At 37.7% G+C, this 23,222-nt stretch overlaps 1 protein-coding gene and 1 pseudogene across 3 annotated transcripts in view; both read right to left on the reverse strand.

Moving 5' to 3' along the window:
- Positions 1-23,222, reverse strand: part of DIAPH1 (diaphanous related formin 1) — an 81,137-nt gene that overhangs the window by 6,915 nt on the left and 51,000 nt on the right. For all 3 annotated transcript variants that reach the window (XM_031953427.1, XM_031953426.1, XM_031953428.1), the window contains 9 exons: positions 13,316-13,414; positions 9,875-9,969; positions 6,294-6,395; positions 5,780-6,019; positions 5,513-5,642; positions 4,511-4,635; positions 4,138-4,302; positions 3,903-4,038; positions 1,359-1,445 (listed from right to left, as the gene is read on the reverse strand). In XM_031953427.1, coding sequence (XP_031809287.1) covers positions 1,359-1,445; positions 3,903-4,038; positions 4,138-4,302; positions 4,511-4,635; positions 5,513-5,642; positions 5,780-6,019; positions 6,294-6,395; positions 9,875-9,969; positions 13,316-13,414 — 1,179 coding nt within the window. The remainder of the gene's footprint in view (positions 1-1,358; positions 1,446-3,902; positions 4,039-4,137; positions 4,303-4,510; positions 4,636-5,512; positions 5,643-5,779; positions 6,020-6,293; positions 6,396-9,874; positions 9,970-13,315; positions 13,415-23,222) is intronic.
- Positions 9,976-13,309, reverse strand: LOC105750735 (annotated as a pseudogene).

Raw genomic sequence — 23,222 nt, forward strand, 5'->3', positions numbered from 1 at the left:
AACTCAGGTCTTCCTGACTTCAGAGCTGGTGCTCTATCCATTCATTGTGCTATCTAGCTGCCCCGAAGATTCTGTTTCTTAGGCAAAATTACTAGGATTGGGAATTCTAGCATCAAATTAAATTTTCTATAGTTATTTCAAGAGATGGTAAAAAGTTCCAACTCAGTAAATACAGATTGGATTTCTGGATTAGGAGTTGTTGATCTAGAAGTCTATCCTGCAAAATATGGATTGAGATTAAGATATCAAATACTCTATGCCCCATTTTTGGTAGCTAAACTCTCTAACTAATAACAGTTACTACCTCTTTAGCTTGTTAACAGATAACAAATATGCCATGTCCTCACTTGAATGGAATTGGTTATATCAAGTATGGTGGCAGTTTACATTCAAGTCCCATTCTTCTTTTCCAGGATGGTTCCAAGGTTAAAGATGAGGTAAAGTAGAACCAAAGAATGTGCAGAAAGCAAACAGCACTTAATACCTGCCTCTATAGTTGAGGTTGTGGCTAAAGGAAGTCTTATTTTGTCATTTCCTTCATAAGAGGGAAAGAGGACATAAGTCCTAAGAGTCAAATCATATACCAAAGCATCATCAGTCCTGAGAAAACATCTTCATCAAAATTGGTGATGCATCTATAGTCATGGTGCTTTTCTATGCTGAGAAGAAAAAGAGTAGGAGCCCTAGCTATTCCCCTCCTCCCTTTTAATTAGGTCATTTTCCCATTACCTTAGTAATTCAATTCATCCTATTTATAGCCTTACCTAAATAATATCTCACTTCACCTTTATTCTTTTCTCCAGGTATTTTAGTTCAACATTATATACTCAACATTATCAAAGGCACGGTATGGGGGAAAGCTCCCTTCTAACTTTCAAACAGACATTATAAAATCCTGTAACTCCAGTGTCTACCTCCCATTCCCAGCTTTAAACTTTGAATAGGTCATAACTATTCCTGTGTTCTCTCAGGTGTCTGATCATTTCACTCTCTTTATCCGCCCTAATACTGATTACACATGTGTACAAACTCCTTTATATCCACAGAAATAAAATGCCTTCCTAGTGTTTCCCTTGTTCTAGATCTTTGCTCCATGGAGGGAGAAGTCAAAGCAGAGCCCTCTTTCAAATTAGCAGATGAGCTCCAGATGTTGATAAAAAGATAACTTTCTCTAGGACTATATGAAGGAGATTTGGGTAAAGTGGTTTATTTATTCACAGACTTCCAATGCTAGTTCTCTTCATCAACAAATTATTTTGGCTAATTCCTTTTCCAGTGTATAGATTTTGTGCCCTTAATCCTAGAGCATAGAAACCTCATAGCTATCAGCACAAAGTCACCACCAATTCCCCACTCACCTTGTCTGGGTCCTCTCTTCCTTCGGAATGCTGCACCTGACTGTAGGGCTTCCAGGAGACTGTCCATCACACCAGTTTCATCACCCTCTGTAAGAAAATGAAGTAAGATATGAAGTGACTGGTTCATATGCTAACACCCTCTTATTCTAAAAGCAGCCCAGGCTTTGTCAACCATCCTCCCCCTATCGCTTTCCACCACCGCACAGATAATGAATTGTGTTTGGTCTTTACTTGTTCCATATGGTTCCAAATCATAACAGATGGGAGTAAAAAGGCAGAAGAGATTCAAAATCTAAGTTATGCATATTTACATATTACCTCAATGTTACTGAAATAAAAATTTTTAGCCCTGAAACTCCTTTAATTAATTAATGGGTATTGTTTATCCCTTAGTAGGATCTTGGGTTAAAGGTATTAACAAGGTAAACAGTTGAGGCTCTTTTCCTGTGAGGTATATCCCACCTCCAGACTCATCCCTCTCTTTTTAGTCAGCAACAGGATAGAGTTGCTGATTTTCAAGGCAGTGACTAAGATTAAAATGGTAGAAAAAAAACAAACTCCCTTCCCCCAACCCTTTAAGTCACTCTGCTTAAATGTCTGCAGCAAGGATCTGCTCCCCTTTGCTGAGTTAAGACAGGCAGGAAGCTACAAATAAACGGTCAGCTTATATACAGGTATTATCCTCTAACAACCCTTTCTCCCAGAGAGCCACATTCCACTTAGGTCCTCTGGAATACATTGAACAATTCTTGTGGGTACATAAGGAGTTAATGTAGAATCCTTGCTCAAGGCCCAGGTCTGTTTCCATGGCAACAACTCCTGGGTGGGTGAAACCTGAAACTGCAAAATCCCCAGAACAGCTGTCATTTCCAAGGCTCCGGCTAAATGTTCCAAGCGCCATCTGCCTGCTGAAGAGAACCAATGCAACTGACCCATATTCCAACTCAATTGCTAGCCCTATATAGGATGACAGGGCACAGGAATACTGCGCCTCCTGCTGACTGGGCTAAACCCTAACACCACTTATATGCTAGCAATATAGGATGAAAGGATTTAAAGATAGAAAGCCTGACAGAGGTCCCCCCTCATCTCACAAGCCCCAAAAGGCTGACTTCCCTAAGGTCAATGAAAATCCCAATTCCATGTTGTTTTCACTCTAACATGATGTATTCTCCCACCCCCAGTACCCAGGATAGTGCCAATGTCCTAGGAAATAAACTTCTAGTTCTGTTCCAGTCCACAGACAGATACCAGAAGAAGAAATTATAACAGACCATTTTCTGTGATCCTTGCTTTATAGCTAGAATAGCTGGGATGCTGAAAAGCAAATGAAATTAGGTGGGATGAGACTTGACATAAGCTTTGTTCTATGGGCTGGAAAAGGGCAAAGAAGTGGGTTGTTACTGCTTCTTCCTTTAGGTTCTGAGAGGTAGGCTGTTATTGGACTTTGTATCCAACAAATGCTAGGACTGAAAAGGTCCTGAGAGAAAAACAATAAATCTTTAAAATCAGTTTCCAAAAACAAATTCCAAATAGACCTGAATGGTACAGGACCAGGAACAGTCTTTCTTGAAAAACAACAAAACAAAAACCTTAGCTTTAATAGGGTACAAACTGCTCAGTTTTCCTGAACTAGCTTAACTTTAGAGGTCTAGAATTTCAGAGGCATAATTTCCTAACCTTCACATGGAAGGAACAGCCAAAAGGAAGAGGGGAAATATTATGGTAAATTCAGTTGGATACTGATAAGGTAAAATGTTAAGTTTAATTTAAATTTAATAGTTAAATTTCTATAGTCACCAACATGAGCAAGTCAGCGGTGGGGGGGAGGGGAAGAGGAAGGGAATCAGGAGCAGGAAAGAAGCAGAGGCAGGAAACAGGGCAGTAATTGAGGCCATATGTTTCAACAAAGGAATGCTTCTGGAAGGAGGGGATAAAGAGGGAGAGTGTGTGTGTATGTGTGTGTGTGGGTATTCTCATGTAAGCTTTTGAGCCATATGTTAAACAAAGGAATGCTTCTGGTAGTAAAAATGGATACCGTCTGGGAAGAATGTGTGTTTATGTTATGGTTTGCAAATCCATACTTTGTAGCTGTTTCCAAATCATGATAATGAGGAGGGTTGGAGGAAAAGAGGAAAAGTTAGAACTAGGGGAAGGATGATATTGCTGCTACAGAGGAATTGGTAGAGGCCTAGGAGGCCATCTTGGATATAATGCAAGCAGAATTCTGCAGGGTGTGAAAGATGACCAGAGGAACTCCTGAATAGGTAGAAAGGAGGAATATGTGTTACAGTAATACTAAAGTTATTTAGTAACAAAAAAATAAGAAAGGGAGGAGTTTGGATAATTAAGAAAATAAGATATGAAATTTTTTAAAAATTGGAAGTCTGAAAGAGGAAATTAGAGCACACACAAAATTGATTTGAGGAACCAAAAGCTCAGTTATTTGAGTCCAGCTCAAAGATCAGCCATTTTCTCTCCCTAAACGGCAATTCCTGAACATGCTTACTGTTTCACCTTTTATTCCTTGTTCTCCTTTCATACCTGCATTCATATCTATCAATTGTTCTCTCTTCTGCTGCTTCTCTAATCGTTCTTTCTCTGCCTTTTCTTTGGCTAACTTTGCTCGACGCATTTTTTCCTCTGTCTCCCGACGTTTTTGGTTCTCCTTGACAGCTTGCTATGAATAAAAAACAAAAATAATTAAGCAAACTGAGCTAGTTTCTGAGAGAAAAACTCCTAGGGCTTCTTTATTTGTAGGCAAAGACTGATTGCTTACCAGAAACATATTCCTGAAATTGTTTAAGTCCATGAAGAATTCTTCCACAGTCATTTTCTTAGGATCAAAGAGGAAGTAATCTCCTAGTTCCTTAAAGAGGGTTTCCATGTTAGAATGCATCATTCGAAGCTTGTTATATTGTTCCTGGGCATCCTTTACAAAGCTGTGAAGCCAAGGAGTAAAGGAGCAGGACCAAGAAACTAATAGTATTTTTTGCTTCTTTAGACTCTTCTTCAACTAAATACTCCCAGAGTGGAATGCATCACCTATTAGCCACAAAAGAGATCTCACTAAAATGTGTTCCAAACTCCTACTCCTGAGCCCCATAGACATCTCTTATTTATTCCCCTCTTCATAATCCTTGAAAGGATATGGTCATTTTCTCCACAAATTTGTCTTTTTCATCAGTGGCAGCTGGGAAGTTCTGAACATCTCTTTCTACATCTGAAATCTGCTTCTTCATTAGATCCAGGTTCTTCTGTAAATTCTCAGCTGAAACTGTAAAAGATGGATGAGGTAACAATGAATTTATAGCTTCAATGAAAAGTGAACTTATAACCCTGAAAGGATCTAGCCTAGGAGAGCAGCTCTTCAAGCCAGTAATTTTCCCCTTCCTAACTGCTTTGGATATTTGATTACATTTAATTCAGCACTTTTTAATATTTGACTTGACATACTTTTCAATACTCTCTATTATGTGCAAGTCTTATTCTTGCATCCTGCAAGATTCTAAGCATCTTGATGACTAGAATTGTGTCATGAATTTATTTGGCAAACCCCAACATCTTAATTGCCAGAAAAATCAGAAATGGTCAATATTTAACTAAATGAACTAAGCTCTTCTCCTTTGGGCTCTGTGGTCTTGGGCCCATGCCTGTTAGAGGAGTGGGATTTAGGATAAGGAGACTTGCACAAAAACATAGAGCTAAGAAAGTGCTGCCTGTATATATTTTGAATTACTTCTATTCTCAAGAGAAAATGAATGGTAGAATCAGCTTTTCCTTCAGCAGAAGGCTAAATTTTCTCTGCCTTCTTCCCGAATAGTGACGTCTTAGCTTTTTTCAAGAAAGTCTGTTTTCTGAATGGGAAAACCAAGAGTTAAAGTCTTAGACTAAAAACAAGTGCCTTTCCCCAAAATGGCTTTCTTTTCATTGTGCTGTTAATTTTTTCCCTCAGTTTCATACACAGAAGCCCTTCTCCATTTTACATTTTCACAATGGACTCATGTCCCCCCCAATATCGCTTCTAAATTCAAATGTAGTCATGAATTTGAGACAATGAACTCTATAACCAAAGTAACCTCTATTTCCCTCTCCAAGCAGATACTTGCCAGCCCCCTTTGCCATAGTGCAGTCTCTCCCCAGGCTGTCCTCACCTCTACTAGCCTTCTCTACGTGGGTTAACTCATCCGGGAACTTGAGGACATCAGGGTAGTTGTTCTCACACATTTCAGCCAAGAAATGCAGCAGTGTCATCTTCTGATCAGTGGACTTGGTGTCACGAAGCTGAGAATGAGAATATCTGTGAGCAGGGAGTGGGTCTGAGAGCAAAACCACCCTCAGAAGATTGTAGTTCCTACTATTTGGTCCAAAGGGCTAGAAAACTTGCCCTCGTCTCTCTCTGTTCTGTCTCCCATTCTCACCTTGCAAAGGAAGCTAATGTTGAAGCCAAAGGCACCAGCATTCCTGGAACCAGCATTCATGTAGTTGCCCACAAGCAGGGTTATTTCCAAGAGGCTAGAAAAGTTCTCACTCTTTCGTACCTCTTCACAAGCAGCTGTTACAGAAACAATCTCTGGCTTGATATTTTCTACCTGCTCATTGAACTGCAGCTTGAAGAGGATGGCATTGAGTCGAGGTCGAAGGCGAGGAACAGTGCCCATCTGGTGGGAAGGACAAAGGAGCTAGGGCATAGCCAGGCAAAGAAATAATAACAGGGAGGAGGTGGGGGGCAAGGGAGGCAGGCTTCAAAACCATTGGTCAGGTACAGAATCCCAAAGTGGGGGAAGGAAAAAATACTAAGTCCAGGTTTAAGATAGAACAAGGCTAACAAGGTGAGGGAATGAAATGGTCACTACCCAATAGGTAGATATAGATAAACAGACAGACAGCTTCTCCCCACGGGGTAGGGAGTCCACTGCTTTAAACCTTACTCACCACTACACCAAACTGTTCTGACTCAGCCAAATCATCATATTCGTCCTTTAGTTCTGACAGCATCTTTAGCTGCTCTGGCTCTGGCATCTGCTTAATGAGATTCTGAAACAAAGAAAAAAAGAGGGAGGGAGAAAAGGAGGGGAAAGGAGGGAAGGAAAGAAATGGGGTAGGGAGAAAGGCAGAGAGAGAGAAAGAGAGGAGAGAAGGAAGGAAGGAAGGAGAGAGGGAAAGAGAGAGATGTTTAGTTTGCCTAATTTTAGTTGAACATATCTCTTAAATTGTCCTACTGATCCCATTCAATGTTCAAGGATCAATGTGAAGGAAAACTACAGGGTACATATTACCTGTCTTGTGAGAGAGCCAACTCAAAAGATTAAAAAGATTCTTAAGAAAAACTCCAAAAAAGTTTAAGTTTTATCTTTTAATTTCCTTTATCCTTTAAAATAATGTATATTATTTTATTATAATATATAAAAATGCTGTAAAGTAATATCCTTTAAAAAAAAAAAACTATAGATACTAAAAAATAGGAATGGAAATAACAAAAAATTTCCAGAACCCAAGAATTAAGATCATTTATGATGAAATAGAATGAAAGCAGGATGCCCCCACTCATTATTATTTCTGTTAAGTTTTAGAAATGTTATCAATAGTAATAAAATAAGAAAGGAAATTAAAATTTTAAATGACAAAGAGATACAATGACGTAATTAGAAAATCCAAGAGACTCATCAAAAAATAATAGCCTCACCAAAATAGGAGGATTAAAAAAGATAACCTCACAAAATTATTAATATTCTTAAATATAACTACTAACTCAGAAAAGTTGTAAAATAGAAAAATACTATTTAAAGCGTACTAAATATGTGGAAATTAATTTATTAGTCAAAGTACATTTTACTTATGAAATAAAAAGGAACTAAACAACTGGAAAAGTATCAAATATGGGGACATATTTCATTATTATGGCTCAGGGGGAAGAATGCCCTTTACAAAAACAAATGGATACTTTCTCTGCAACTTAAAGAGTTTTATAGGGTTATTCAATACCCTAAGAGTGATCTGTTCACAATCACAAAGTTAGTATGTGCCAGAGGCAGGACTTGAACCCAGGACTTCTAGGCTCCTAGGCCAGATTTTTTTTATCTACTGCAATATTCTGCTTCTTCTGTGTTAATACAGAACAGGGGTGGGGGGGAGGAAGAGACACCCTTAAATTTATCTTTAGATTTAATACTAAATTAAATTAATTGAAATTATAAGTAAGAAAACACAGAGGTAGCCAGCCAAGTAGTGCAGTAGATACAGCACCAGGCCTGAAGTCAGAAGGACCTGAGTTCAAATCTGGCCTCAGACACTTAACACATCTAGCTGTGTGATCCTGGGCAAGTCACTTAACCCCAACTGCCTCAGCAAAAAACCAAAACAACAAAACAAAACAAAAAACCCAAACATGTGAATGAAAGAACCTAAGATGAAGGACATGAAAGAAAATAATGAAACAAAATGAAAGTGAATTAGCGCCACCAAATTTCTAATTATACTAAAATAATTTAATTATCAAAATAATCTCATGCTGGGTATAAATAGGAAAAAAATCAACAGATCTCTGAATTAGATTAGGAAAAACTAGATTCAGAACCAAATGCATATAATTATCCAGTATTAAATAAACCAGAGAACACAAATCATTAGAGAATAAATTCATTATTCAACAAAAACTGCTAGGAAAAATTGCAATATGATGGAAAAAATGGTAACAAATTAGTTTCTTACACCATTAGAAATTTCAAATGGATAATTATAAAATGTCAAGCTATAAAAAAAATTAAAGCTATTGGCCATAGTCTGTGCAATTGTGTACAGGAAAAAAATGTAATCAATTATGATTCTAAGAAAATTATAAGATACAATGAGACAAATTTCACTGAAGAAAAAAAGATTCTGCACAGGTCAAAACATTACATGTAGAAGATTCAGTATATAGACCAAGAAAAGTCTTAACTTTAAATTTTCTGATAAAAATTTTGTCCTATTGATGCTAATACTAAGGTCATTGTTGAAAGAGAGGGAAAAAAAGATCTACTATGTAGAAATATTCCTAGAAGCATCATTTGTAATAGCAAAAAACTGAAAACAAACAAGTCTACAATGTATGAGAAATGTTGGAATAAATTTTGATATGTGAATATACACTTGTAATGGAATTTTAAAAATTCATTTTACTGTCTTCTATTTTTACATCAGAGTCATTTCAACCTCATCCCCAACCTCAAATTGAATCCTAAGCATAATGAACAGACAACTGAGACTGGTCTGAGGTCAGGTGTTTCTGAGTTAAAATTTGGCTTCAGACATTTAGCTAGCTATGTGACCATGGGCAAGTCATTTAGCCTGCCCTCGATTTCTTCATCTGCAAAATGAGGATAATAATAGCACTTACTTCCCAAGGTTGTATACATACATGTGTGATGCTAATTATCATTAGCCCCATTTTCCTCTACCTCTACTGCTTTTAGACTCCTCTAGAATTATCATGCACCTGCTAGATACCACTCTTCTCTTGGTCCCACTTTTAAACTTTCTTTTATGGGTTGTATTCCCCAATGAAATTGCCTCAAGGACAAGGATTCTTTGTTTTTATTTGCATTTGTATCCCCAGCATAAGGGCAGCACATAATAAATGCTTAATAAATGTTTAAAAACTGAGAGCACTGAATCTGGAGTAAGGAAAAATTAAATTCAAATTTGCACTCAGGCACTTAATAATTGTATAACCCTAGACAAGTTACATAACCTCTGCCTGCCTCAGTTCCTCAATTACAAAATGAGAATAATAAGAGCCATAAGAGCATAATAAATGTTCATTTCCTCTCTACCTTTCTTCTAACAACAACAACAACAAAAAAAAAAACAAACCACAAAAGCAGGACAGTAACCATATCTTTCCCAGTTGTTGTCAGGGGAGATATGTTTCATTACAATATAAAAGCTTCATTGGTTTTTAAGTTTTTCATAGTTTGACTTTGTCTTAGGGATTTTAAATTTACATTAGTGGAATAACAGAATGTTTTTCTCTTGGTTGTGTTTATTTCTCTTTGCATCAGTTTGTACATGCAGTACCAAGTTTCTCTGAATTCCTCAATCATTTTTTGTTGTGTACTATTATAATTAATGTAACTGATTATTATTAGTCAATGGCAGATAATAAAAATACAGGATGCAAAGAAAATACAGGAAAACTTATTTGAACCGATACATAGTAAAGAAAGCAGAACCAAAATAATAATATATACATTCAGTGCCTTCAGCTACATAAAGAAAAACAGTATTAAACAATAAAGTATCAATGTTGACCACAATGGAATTATTTTAAGTTAATAAAAACATACTCTTTTAAAAATCAGAGTGGTATATATAGTTACATATGTAATCATTTTTGTTGTGTCTTGCTTTTTGATTTTCTCTTCTGTTCTCATTTCAATGATAATATTGACCAATAGGTATGAAAATTTAAGTTATTTAAAATTAAAATAAATTCACTAGACCAGACCAATATAATTAAACTATCTTTGTCTTACCTGCACCATTGATTCTGTTAGAACAGCTTCATTCACTTCCAAGATGACAGCTTTGATCTCCTGATAGGGCATACGAAAAGAACCCAGGAAGATTGCTGCCAGAAAATGAGAAACAAAATGTTTCTTCCATTTTCTTCCTCTTCCAAGCCAATATTAGTATATATTTTGTTTAATTTTCCAACTGTTTTGTTAAGTAACCAGTTTGAAAAGTCAAACCAGTGCAGTGGCTTATTGGGGGAATTTAGAATGAGTGCCTATTTCACATTTCCCCTTAGTCACATCTTGATCCATGGTATACAAAGAGAAGCAAGGCAATGCTCTAAACACAACACAAATTTCAACAGGACTTGGTTCAAGTACAATACTCCTTGCTCCCTTCTGTCCTTTTCTTTCCACAACTTTAAATGACATGTCCATGGACTAGAGTTCCCATCCAAGTGGATAAGATAGGAACTAGCTAGCTAAAAATGATTTCTATTTTTAATGCCCTCTTCCCCACCCCCACTATCCTACTTTGGATAAAACTGACCTTGGGAGAAGGCAAAAAATAAACATGATTAAAAACAAGTTCAGGTAAGGAAGTAGTGACACAGGAAAAATATGTGGATTCAACTCCATAAAAATGCTATCAGAGGGAGAAAGAGGGCCTTATGGAACTTACAACAGATCTGAGTGAGAAGGTAAGGAAGAATTCTGGGCATAATATCAATGCTGTCCAGTGCTACTGTATCTCCTGCTCTGGAGAAATCCCTAAGTACTGTGTCTAGATTCTCCTCCTGGAGACATATTAGCTATTCTATCCCCAAATTCAGTCAGAGGGTGCTCTCTAGTGTGTTGTAGTTATTCTTAAAACTCTTCAGCTACTCTTTTGGTTGGAGGACAGAGAGGTGATCCGGATAGTTGGTCAGGAGGAAACTTCAGCAGGCGATGTTAGATCTTTAACAGTCAACTGAGGTTAACACAGGGTTTGACAGGAGCAGCTAGTTCACTCAGGGATCCCTGATAATATAGATATTCATTCTGGCCAAAGACGCCAGTTCCACATTGAGCTGTCTTATAGCCATCTAACAGGTTATCAGTTAGTGCTTTTGCAGATATCCCTGAAGGAGAAACTTGTGTTCCAAAGCTCCAGCACATTAAGAGCAGAAGTTCTTGCCATCAGCGAATGAGGATGCTAGCTTTCTAATAGGTGGGTTCTCAAAGGTATTAATGACATCCAAGACATTCACTTTGTATAGGTATTTGTAACCATGTTGATTGCCTAGTGTCTCTAGCTGCAAAAGTCTAGCATCATCCTCTTCAAGAAGCTGGAGTTCATAATTTACATCCTTAAATAGCTCTTCCTTCAGATCCTTGGGAGCTTTATATCCTACAGGAATGTAAGGGCCTCTGAGACTTCATAGGAAATCGAATGCTCTGCCTCTTCACAAAAATCAAAAGCAGCAAAAATACCAAGCTCCCTTACTTACCCAGAGAGAGGTCTGTGGGAACTGAATGTGGATCACAATATAGCATTTCTACTTCTTTTGTTTTTTGCTTAAATTTTATTTTCTCAATTTTTTTCCTTTTTGATCTGATTTTTCTTGTGCAGCAAGATAATTGTATAAATATGTATGCCTATATTGGATTTACATATATTTTTACCATATTTAACATATATGGTATTACTTGCCATCTAGGGGAGGAGATGGAAGGAAGAGAGGGAAATTGGAACACAAGGTTTTACAAGGGTCAATGGTGAAAAATTATCCTTGCATATGTTTTTAAAATAAAAAGCTTCAATTAAAAAAAAAACAAAAAAACAAGCTCCCATAGGCCATCACTAGCATGATATTAGCTCTGGTCTGGACAACCAATTACTGCCACATACCATGGCCTCCCTCCAGTTTTGTTAAGTGTGGGCTTTGTAATAGCAATGGCTCTAGGGTTCCTTGGTGTTCCCTGAACATTTTCTTATAGGGAAACCAAAGCCAGGCCCAGTCAGAAAACATGGCAGCTGGGAGAGGGGTAGAGGGAAGAGAATCTTCCTAAAATACTGCTTTTATCATGTCATAATCCTGCTGAAGAAACTTTTTAATGACTCTTCACTGGCTATAAAAGTCCAAACTCCTGGTTTAAAGACTTTCATGATCTGACCACAACCAATTTGTTCAGCCTTAATCCTTACTGCCTGGTTACATTAACCCTTCATTCCAGGCAAAACCATTTATTTGTCACCTATTGAATATCTCTTCCCCATCACCACATCTTTGTTATGGAGATGCCCTACCTCCTCCTCTCTATTTTTCTAAATTGAATGGATATTCAAGTTCCAAATCCATCCTCATTTACCAAAATATCTGATCTTTCTTCAAAGCCCTTAATGCCTGTATTATTCACTTGGAAATTACATATTATTTGGTAGTATGTCTTTTATGGCAGGAAAATTGGAAAGAATACTAGCTAGACATGCATTGGGAAAACTTGGATTCCAATTCTGGAGTTTACATTTACTAGCAATATGACCATGAACAAATCACATCCCTTCTTTATGCCTTGTTTTCAGCAAAATGAGAAAAACCCTCCCTTATCCTACCCCTTACAAGGTTACTATAAGGAAACTGCATTATCAGATGGAAGATGCTGGAGTTATGCTTCCTGAAAGAAGGGAGTTTCATTTCTTATCTTTATATCCCTAGTTCCTGGTATGATGCCCCACATAGACTAAGTCTCAATATATGGTTTCTGAATTGAATTGCTATTATAGTTTTTTTCATATATGAATGGCATGCTTCTTTAACCACACTAAAACTCTTTGAGGGCAACAATTGTCTCTTACATTTACCTTTTTGTATTCCTTATAGCACCTAGCATGATGCTATAGAGGATGTTCAGTATTTCTTGATCATACAATCAGAAATAGCCAGGAATTACATTTATGCTTATTATGTACAGCTTTCTATCTACCTTGTTCTTATATGCACAAACCAATATCTAACCTAACCTCTGGAAGCAATTTTCTTATTTGCTTTGTAGTGAAATAAATTTATGACCCCAAAGTTCATTTTGGAAGCAGAGAAGACAATGTTTGAGCACAATGATAAACCAAACCATAAGCATTTCTTTGGGCTCATTTAGACCAAAATTAAGCCAATGGTTCCTCCAGTTAAAGAAAATTGAACCAATATAATGGCAAAGACAAGCATGTTAAATAGGCAGGTGAAATTCCAAATCTGGAATTACAGCATCTCAAAGATAGCAAGAGTTTCACAGGCCACTTAATCTACCCTTGTTTGAAGAGTGGTTACCCAGTTTTCAATCCAGGGTATGCAGGGGATGGAGGGAAGAAGTTCCTGAGGCAGTACATGCTAGACCACTTTAATTATTGGGTACAGCTGAAACTGAGTTGCTAGAAAGCTATTCCCCTTCATCTTGCAAAAAATGGATCATAGTTATACTTACAGAGATTTTGGGCCGTCTTTGAATCCAACACCTTCAGTTCTTTTACTTTTTTCTTCTGTACTGACTTCTTTTCTTCTCCACCTTCCTGATCCTTCTTGGCTGGGGGAAAGATTAGAAAGGCGGGATTAACAATAAACAAATTCCATTACTGAAAAGTTTCAATTTACAAAATAGTTCTGTAGCCCTAGGAAGATTACTACTACCCCTGTAATGTGATACAAAAGATTCTGGAAGTGATTATCCAGGGATTGTGTGAATATGGTTAACCTGCAGAAGGAATTCTAGTATCTAAATATCAACTTGTTGTCCATAAAACATATAAAGGGAAAGAATGACTTCTTTGTAAATACCATTCCCCTTTTCCCATTCTTAAACATTACTCAACTCTCCACATGCAGGTCAAATCCCATCTCCTTGATTATATACTAACTATAAAAAGCCCTCTCTTTTCTTTGAATTCTTAATGTACTCATTGTTTGTAACATTAGCTTGACAGTTAAAATACCCTATTCTGCTATCTCTTTAATAGTTGTCTTAAAGATTTTTTAAAACTCCATATGTAAATTACAGTTAACTGGTCCATATGGTGATTTTCCTCCATCACAGTTTTGGTATATCATAGAATGGGCATAAAAAAAAAAAACTAAATGGGAATTTGGGGAGAGTTTTGTTGAAGTCACAGATGACAGAAAAAATTTAGAAAATCAGAAATGCATAAAAAAATATAGTATATATAATATCAACATATTTTATCTTTTAGTATTCTAATAATTCAATTTCTTCTCTGGTATGAAAAAAGGGTGAAAAAATTTTATGCAGATTTTCCAGAGAGTAGAGGGACTATGCCTTTAACTCCTGCAATGTGGAAGGTTAACTATACTTTTGAACTTTACTTGTTCATATTCTATCATCAACTCAATAATAGATTCTACTTCTACTGCTTCTTATAAGCATAGCAGGCACTCAAAAACAGCAAAAATAAATGATATTTTTAAGTGTTTTATAATTAACAAAGTGCTTTACTTACATTTTCTCATATAATAACCCTCTGAGGGAAATATTAGAAGCATTATTCTAATTTTACTGATGAAAAAACAAATTCAGAGAAGCTAGGTCAATAAACATTTGTTAAATGTTTATCATGTGCCAGGCATTATGCTAAGCGATGGGAATACAAAGAAAGGCAAAAACAGTCTCTACCCCCAAGGAGCTCACTGTCCAATAGGAAAAAATAATGCAAATAGCTATGTACATACAAGATATAGAAAGGGTAAATGGAAAGTAATCTTAGAGCAAGGCATTAATATTGAGGGAAAACAGGACAGGTTTCTTTAACATCAACTGGAGGCAGTATGGTAAACAGCAAAGAACACCAGTACTAAATCTAGGCTCCCCTGGGTCTGCAATTGCCCCAATATTAGATTTAGAGGAAGGGTACAAACTTGAGCTCTGACTAAAGTCCAGTACCATTTTCACTGCAGCATTTTGCCCTTCCTAACATCTAGGAACTGAGCAACATTCTTTTAAAGTTGTATTTATGCCTTCTATAATCATATCTTCATCTCCAAATATATTTATCTTGTCCCACCAAAACCAAACAATTCTATTACACTAACATACCATTGTTTGTTTAGTCATTCCCCATTAGAAAGGTTTACCAACTTTATTCTAGCTTTTTGCTACTATAAAAAGGTTTTCTGTGTATATTTTGGCATATGTGGTGATGAACTATTGATTAAAGATAATCAAGGAAATATACTAAATTAGTAGGAAAGACTTAGGAGAACAAAGTATAGACATTTGCATCCAGGAAATTGTGGAGAAGGTAGGGCAGACTGGTCTGTCTGTCTGTCTCTCTCTCTCTCTCTCTCTCTCTCTCTCTCTCTCTCTCTCTCTCTCTTTTTCAAGCACTCTGTCATTTTGGTGTCCCTGAATTTCTGACAGCCCACAGTTTTTCCAGTGTCAACATCTGTGTTTGAATATAACTCCTAATCCAGTAACAAGGAAAAAGACTAGTGTTCATGTCAGTTCTGATAGATATCTTCAATAGTGACCCTTTAAAAGTCACAATTTTACTGGAAATGAAAATTCAGAAAGCTTACAAGATGGTAATGCGCTTAAGACGATAATTTTGTCATTGCTCAGACTCGAACTTTTCATTTCTACCAGAACAGGAAGAGAAACCTTATATAGAAGACTCCTATCCTATCTCAGTGATAATGAAATCAAAAGAGGAAAAGCTGAGTAATTCTAGTTCAAGAAATCATGGAAGTTTCCAAGGGGCAGAAATCCAGAGATATGTAAAGAAAGTAATTTTGTTTGGAAGTTCCTGCCAAAACCCAAACTGCCTGGGACTCTTCTGGGAGGTGGAGAGCCTCGTACCATCTAGCTAACTCCCTGGAAGTAAGATTTCCAGCTGCTGAAGCCCTGACCTATTATTCTGTAGATGTGAAGTATTTTCCTGATAAGAGCATCAGCTCTTAGACAGGGCAACTGGCCAAATCTAGCTTCCCCAGGCAAGCTTTGCTGATCCTAATGCCCTTCTCCAAATGTATACTGCTAGCCTTGCCAGGAAATCAGTTCCTGTCGCTTCTCTCTTTTAGTCAATATACTCCTGGGGCTAGAAAGCAGGCTTGCTTCAGTGGCTGTGAAAGTCAAAGTCACTGACCTATTTCTGAGTAGTTTAGCAAAACCATGCAAGCAGCTTAGCTAAAACAATGTCCTCAGCTCATACTAGGAGTCTAAGATATTCTCAGGAATTATACAGGTTAAAAAATGGGGAAGGCTAAGGTTCAGGACCCTCATGATGTCAGTCTTATACATCTCTACCCCAGTTATTATTTCTGCTTTATACTAACCTCACATTAGTAAGATATTTCACTATTATTTATCAAAGCAATACCATAAACCTAACAGCCCCCAAACTACAAACACTAAGCTCTACCAACACACTCAAATTTCTCAGATAATAGGGACAATAATACTACTAAAGGACAATAAAGATCTTGGAAGTAGGAGCCCAGATATCATATAATTGATAGGTTAAAGCTTCTGTGGACATAAACCTACTTTCTGGTTCTAGGTTCATGGCAAAGAACTCCTAGCACTGATTTACAAACCATTTATCAGATTTTAGAGAACATGCTATAATCATGGCAGAAGAGGAGGCTATGCCTTTTTTACCCCAGTAATGCCCTGATCTTTCTTCTATATGTCCCACCCTCCTCAAATATTCCTGTCTTTTCTTCTATCACTCCCTCTGTAGGAAAATACAATGGCAGACTGTACCTCAATGTGAAGAGGGGATATCTGGGTTTATCCCTTCTGGGTCCCAATGAACTAAAAGGAATTCAATCTGTCTTTCCTGATTTTTCAAGGCATTTATGATTTCATATATTACTGGCAGAAGATGACATCTCTTAGTTAAGTCTGTGATTTAAAGTTCCACCCTGAGATCCTCTGTAAGAAGGCCCACAGCACCTCTTCTGAGGGGCTAAAAAAAAAGAGGATCTGACACAGAATGTTAATTCCTGCTGTAATGCAGGCATCTAAGTGGACAGACACACTGCTATGCCAGAAGACAACCATCAGCCAAACACCCTCTCTGCTCTAGGCTTTTCCAGAAAGGACTTGTTCTTTCTGTAGCCCAGGAGGTTGGGTGCCTGCAGTGAGGTGTGTCCCTGATGAGCAGCAGCAGCTGAGCAGAGAACAGAGCTTTGTCTGAGCTTGTCTCCCTCTCTCCTCCCCCTCCTCACTCCAGACTCCTCCCTAGCTAAGCCCTTTTTTTTTTCCTGCGTCACAAAGACAAAATGGAGATATTCTGGGAGGAAAACAATCTGTATAAAATGGCTGAATGCAGCAGAACTAGGCAGTTGAAGAGAAGCACAAGGACACCCTCTGCTGTCCAACTTGGGGACCTATCTTCCTTTTTTTTTTTCCTGTGCTTCAACAAAGAACTTGGGCCTTTTTTGTCCCCTACCCCCAATTTCACAGAAGAGAAACTAAAGCACAGCACAGCAGAAAAATTTTTGACATATAGCTTCAAAAGAGAGTTGTAAAAGGGATTCTAAAGCTAGAATGTCTGGCGCCCAGTTCATTGCTTAATCATGTTTAGTGTTAACAGATTTTCCCTGCATCCACAGAACAGAAAGGAGGCTGCCCAGAGCACAGAATTCCATCATTCCAATCCATGATCTCATAGCCTCTGGGAATCCCTGGGTCACAGCCTTCATTTCCCCAGGAATTCCTGCTGTAGGCTCCTCTCAATGAAATTTACAAATAGGAAATGGAGGAGTAAAGAATTGTCTGACATCCTGTGAATAAAATCCTCAAGGATTTGCTTGAACTGCAGGTGGGGATGAGTCAGCAGAGAGGACCTGGGACAATGGGTAAATACTGCTGAGAATAGATTTGACCTAATGCATCTTTGGGGCTGAGAACTCAGCTAAAGGCACAACATCATCTTGCATAGTAAACAGAATTTGGGAGTCAGGAAAACCTAATGCCAAATTCCACTTGTAATGTTTTGTACCTATCTGATTAATGGCAAATCACCTAAACCCTCTGAGCCTCAGTTTTCTCATTTGTAAATGGGGATATTACCTTTAGTATCCTACATTACAGGGTTGCTGGGAAACTGGAAGATAATATATTTAGTGTTGTGTTGCTGGGTTTTGTTTTTTTTTAACTTTAAAATGCTATACAAATGGCAGCTATTATTATCAATAGATACTACTTCCATATCTACCTCAACAATACCTGCTCTGCTTGGGATGATATAAATGACAATGCATAGGAGCTCAGTATGGGAATGGCCTTAAGTTTCCTTGTGACACAACTCAGAATCCAGAAAGACAGTACTAAGTGGAATGAGAGAGAAAAGGTCAAATAGGTATATTTAGGAAAAAATGCTGAGTCAATATTATAAATGGTTTGTTTCTACTGCCTAGAGAGTTGCTACCTTGCACTCTCCCGAAGCAGGGATCTAGTGAAAGAACCCACATATATAAACTTAAAATTACTAAGGAACACAAGGATAATGCTTTGGGATCAATACCAAGATACCCACCACGGGCAACAAAGAAGAAACAATCAGAAGCTCTGTATAAGAACTGAGGGGCTTCCACTGAAATCAAAAAGGCTGTTAGTGCTCATGGGTCTAATCTACATGAAGCAAGGAAATAAGATCCACATGAAGCTGCTGTAAAGAAGAACCATTCCTATTGGCAGTTGAATCCCAAGGCCTAGTGGAACAAATTATGCCCATATGAAATATTCCCAGTTCAAGTCTTCATGGCTAGGACACAGATGGAGGACTCACAGATATCTGGACATCCTTAGTTTCAGACAAAAAACATGGAAAGAAACAAGGTAGTATGTTTGCTAGAATCAGCAGCCTTTTCCACCCCCAAATAAAATTTCTGTAATTAATTTCTCTGCCAATTCAAACTCTCATCTCTCTGAATTTAATAGAATTAGAAATATTACAGATTAGGGAAGTTTGCAGGGAACAGAGAATTAACAGAACTGAATGAGGCTGAGAATCAATAACAAAGATGTGGGTTAAAACTAGAAGAGCCAAAGGTTGTTAAGCAGCATTGGGAGGATCACAAAGGTGCATACAGATTGCAAAGAGCACCTATTTATTGGCTGGAATCTCCAGAAAAAAGATGATCATTCAGACAATACAGTTATTCAGTCTCTCTGTGAGACTTTCCCAGCACACCCAGGGTGACTCAATAAGGGAGTGCTGAGAACCACTCAGTATCAGATTTGGGTGGGTAGGAAATAGGAAAGACTCATTCTTGGGTACTGCCCCAAGCAAGGACTGAAGTGGGTATCAGCAAAGATGTGGCAGAGAATAATCAACTTATGTTATATTAAGGAACAACAGGGCTGGAGGGCAGGAGTCAAGACTCAAAAGGAGACATGAAGAATAATGTTTATTAATAAAGAAAAACTGCCAAGGGGGTAGGGGGAAGGAATTAAGATCAGAGACCAAGTCCACAGCACAGTCCAGGAAATTTCCCCACTACTTTTCTTTGATTTAATTTAGGATTTGTTTTTATCTAGGTCATTCTTTTCTAAACACTCTCCTTTCACAAGGATAAACAAAAAATATATTTCCAATGAGATATAATGAAAAAAGTGAGAAGCCTACATATTTCTGGGTGATCATAATATGCCCCTGCCTCATTCTTTCTTTCTTACACAGGGGGCTCTATAAACAGACTATATATATATATATATATTCCTCATAATTCTTTTGTTACTAAGGGTCCTAAAATCACCCATCCCTATTTTATTATTCCCAGTCTGGAAGGCAGTAAGTCACAAGGCTTGAAGCATAAAAAAAAAGAACAGATGGAGAAAGCACCCTGCCCCCAGCCGGAGCCTGCTGACGCAGCTGCTTGTTTTTGTCATAGTCCTGTTTTCTTCCCTTCTTTGTTCCCGAGGTGGAGGCCAGGAAGAGGAGGGGGGAGCGGGGGAGGAAGGGGGTGGAGAAGAGGGGGTGCCTCGTCACTGCAGATACTGAAAATCACCTGATACTCTCATCCAATCCCTAGCCTCTGACTTCATAATTTGGAAGCTGAGCCAAAGTAGCTCAACTGCGCTCGCCCCGTGGCTGAAAAGAGCAATGCAAGAAAAGAAGAAAAATATGAAGAGCAGAAAAAGGTGTTGTGTGTGGGTATTTGGAGCAGCTCTCCCATCCTGAGGGGGTCCTGAGGAAAAAATAAAAAAGCTTACCCCCTTTTCTGTGCTGACCTTCTAAAAGGAGGGGTCTATGGCAGTAAGGGCAAGGCTAGAATGACATAGGAGCTAGAGAAAAGATGCTTCAGCACTGTTCTTTACAACAGGGCCCCTGGAGCACCTTCTGCCTCCAAGACCCTAGAGGTTCCCATAGACTTTAGTTTCCTTAGTGGTTCTCAGTTCCACTGAGAATTGTAGGAGAAGGGGGGATATCTGGACCATATAGTCCAGAGCCTCTGAATTTGTCGTGGCTTAACTCTTTTGTCAATTGGGCTCTCATCCTGCCCCTAACAGGACAGGGCAGAATGAAGAAAACAATTTCTTTGGGAGGGTAGTGAAACTGAGGTAAAACTCTGCCCCTGACTCCAAGAATCCAGGGATGCAGGGACAAAACTAGAGATCAGGAAGGCACACATATTTAAAGATCAAACTTGGATCCAATTCTTCTCTAATTCAAAGAGAAACAACTGTCCTGGATCCTGTGGGATTTTCATGCAAAGGACAAAGTTCACCAGATGTTAACAACTCTATATTCCCCAAGTACCAAAAATGCTTAAGACTAACCAATAAGCTTAAAAGAAGCTACATAAACAATGATACAGGACTACATTCAAAGGACTTGAGAGGCTCAGTTCATGTTTTTTTTTACATTCTCAGTGTCAAAAAACTTTAAAAAAAAACCCACGAAGTATAAACAATCTCTAGAAAGTACTTTCTCCATCAAGAAAAACACCAAGGATTCTGATTGGGATTTCTCACTGAGCCTTAGGAAAGCATGCTGGATGTGGACTTGGAAAGATCTGGGTTAGAATCCTGCCTTCAACATCTACTAGCTGTGAGAAATTCCTATAGGTCTTAGTTTCTTCATGTCAAAGGAATCATTATGGTTGTTGTAAAGCTCAAATAAAATAATGTATGTAAAGCACTTTGCAAACCTTGAAGTGCTACAGAAATATCAGATATTAAGTTTTAAATTAAAATCAGAAGAAAAGAGGTAAAGACTATATACACCATACCAGGGCTCAAATCTCTAAGTTTCAAACTTTTGAATCAATATTTAATCCAATCAGGCTGACCTGACAGAATACAGGGAGAAAGGTGATCTAACAAAACCCCAGGCTTTCTTATGGCGTTATATATTCTGCCTAACATGTCAAGATATTCTCAGAAGTAAACAATTCTTGCAGTAAACATAATTTTACATGGCAAGTGTTTTACGCAGGTAATTCCCCTATAACCAATACTATGTAATACTGCTGAATAGGTAAAGCAGGACCAAGCAAAAATATTCTGGTTTTCTCAGCAAGTCTGATGTTTTAAGACATGTTCCTAATTTGGAACATAATTACTAAACAGCTAAGGCTCAAAGCCCACCCCTCCAACTCTCATACAAATATAAATTCTTATAGCACTGCCCTTCTTCTCACAAGAAGCTCTGCATTCAGGTATGTTAACTACCACAAGATTATCAGATTTCTCTTTTCTTCCTAAATCCTAATTTCACATTCTTTAAAGCCTTCATTGCTCCTTCTGAGCATATCTCTGCATAGCTGCTGTCTAGAAATTCTTGTCCATGCTCAGTTATTGAATATCTAAACAAATGTAATGTTCTCCAAGCTCAATTCCCAACTATTTCTATTCTCTCATTTATGACTCCAATCATTCCAACATAATACAATTTTAGACACATTCATTAGTGATGGCCACATCTATTTTTCAGTCCTAATTGGCATTTCTCATTCTCTAATCAACTTATATTTCTGTTCTATTGTGGCTCATGGAGTCCCTTCTTAGTCCCCTTGGCATTTTTTTTCTCAATGTCTGTCAAGCCACAGTTTATTTGTACTTACTTCCTTAAAACTCCTCTATCTTAAGAAGACCCATCTTGATTAAGCTTAGAATAGTCCGAAGAAAAAAGTTAAGAATACAAGAGTATAATATTAGTCCAAAGAAAGAAGTTAAGAATACAGGAGTATAACATTCCTAAGTACAAATAACTTCACTTCTTCACTGACAAAAATCTTTGCCTTTTAAATATCCATCTTCCAAAATGTCAACTGCAAAGAGGAAATATGGATATTCTGTACAATTTTAGCATACAATATTGATTTTTAAAATTACAACTATGTGTGTATACATATATGTGTGTGCGTGTGTATGGATATGTATGTGTATATGTACATGTGTATATGTGTGCATACACACACACACAAATTCTAATCTAAGAGAAAAATTTAATCAGTATCAACAAGAGAGAACAGTTTCTGGAATAGCAGAGAGAAGCAATTAGAAAGTAAAGTCATGATAAGTTTACCAAACCTCAACACAAACTTAAATAGTGAGACTGGGTGAGCTACAGAGATGTTAGTCTATGATCCAGATAAACAATAAAAGAAATCATCTTCTGACATTAAGTTTGAAATTTGTGGATAACGTTAACACAGGACTTAAATTATATAGCCCAAGACATCTGGAGGGACAGTATAATGCCCAATGGGCCTACCTGCTGGATTTTCCAAGGGTTTCCAAGATTAAGGAGGGCTCTTGGGGCAGATGAGGAGAATGCAATGACATGAAAGAGAAAAACGTTAATGACTTGAACTATATACAGAAGGGCTGAAAATGGCTATTTGTTTGGGGTGGCCTAAATGAAATTCTTAAAATCCATGATCTTTGGCTAAATAATAAATTATAAGGAAAGGCCAGACCACTGTATTATGGAAAGAAATTTAGAGCTGGAGTCAAAAGACCTGGATTAAAGTGTGGCCTCTGATACATAGCAGCTGTGACCTTTCAGACCTTCTGTTTCCTCTCTGAAAAATGGAGGTAACAATACCTGTCCTCTCAGAGTTGCTAGGAGGCTCTGATAAGTTAAAGCACCTTGAAAACCAAAAAGCCCCTAAAGTAACAGCTCTATTATCATTAATGTCTCCTTTATAAGGTTGCCGTGAGAAAAACACTTTATAAATGTGAGCTATTGCTGTTCCATTATGTCAGAGACAAGGATCAGTGGTCAAGATTTTGCAGGTTCTAAATATGGATGAGAAACAAAATACTAGTGGTTAAGATTAACCATGAAAATGTCCTCTGGTTTTCATGCTACTGCAAGCACTCATATCTCTAAGGCCTGGCATAACAAAAACAAACAAAAAAAATC

The sequence above is a fragment of the Sarcophilus harrisii genome, chromosome 2, assembly GCF_902635505.1.
Source record: "Sarcophilus harrisii chromosome 2, mSarHar1.11, whole genome shotgun sequence".
Lineage (NCBI taxonomy): Eukaryota > Metazoa > Chordata > Mammalia > Dasyuromorphia > Dasyuridae > Sarcophilus > Sarcophilus harrisii.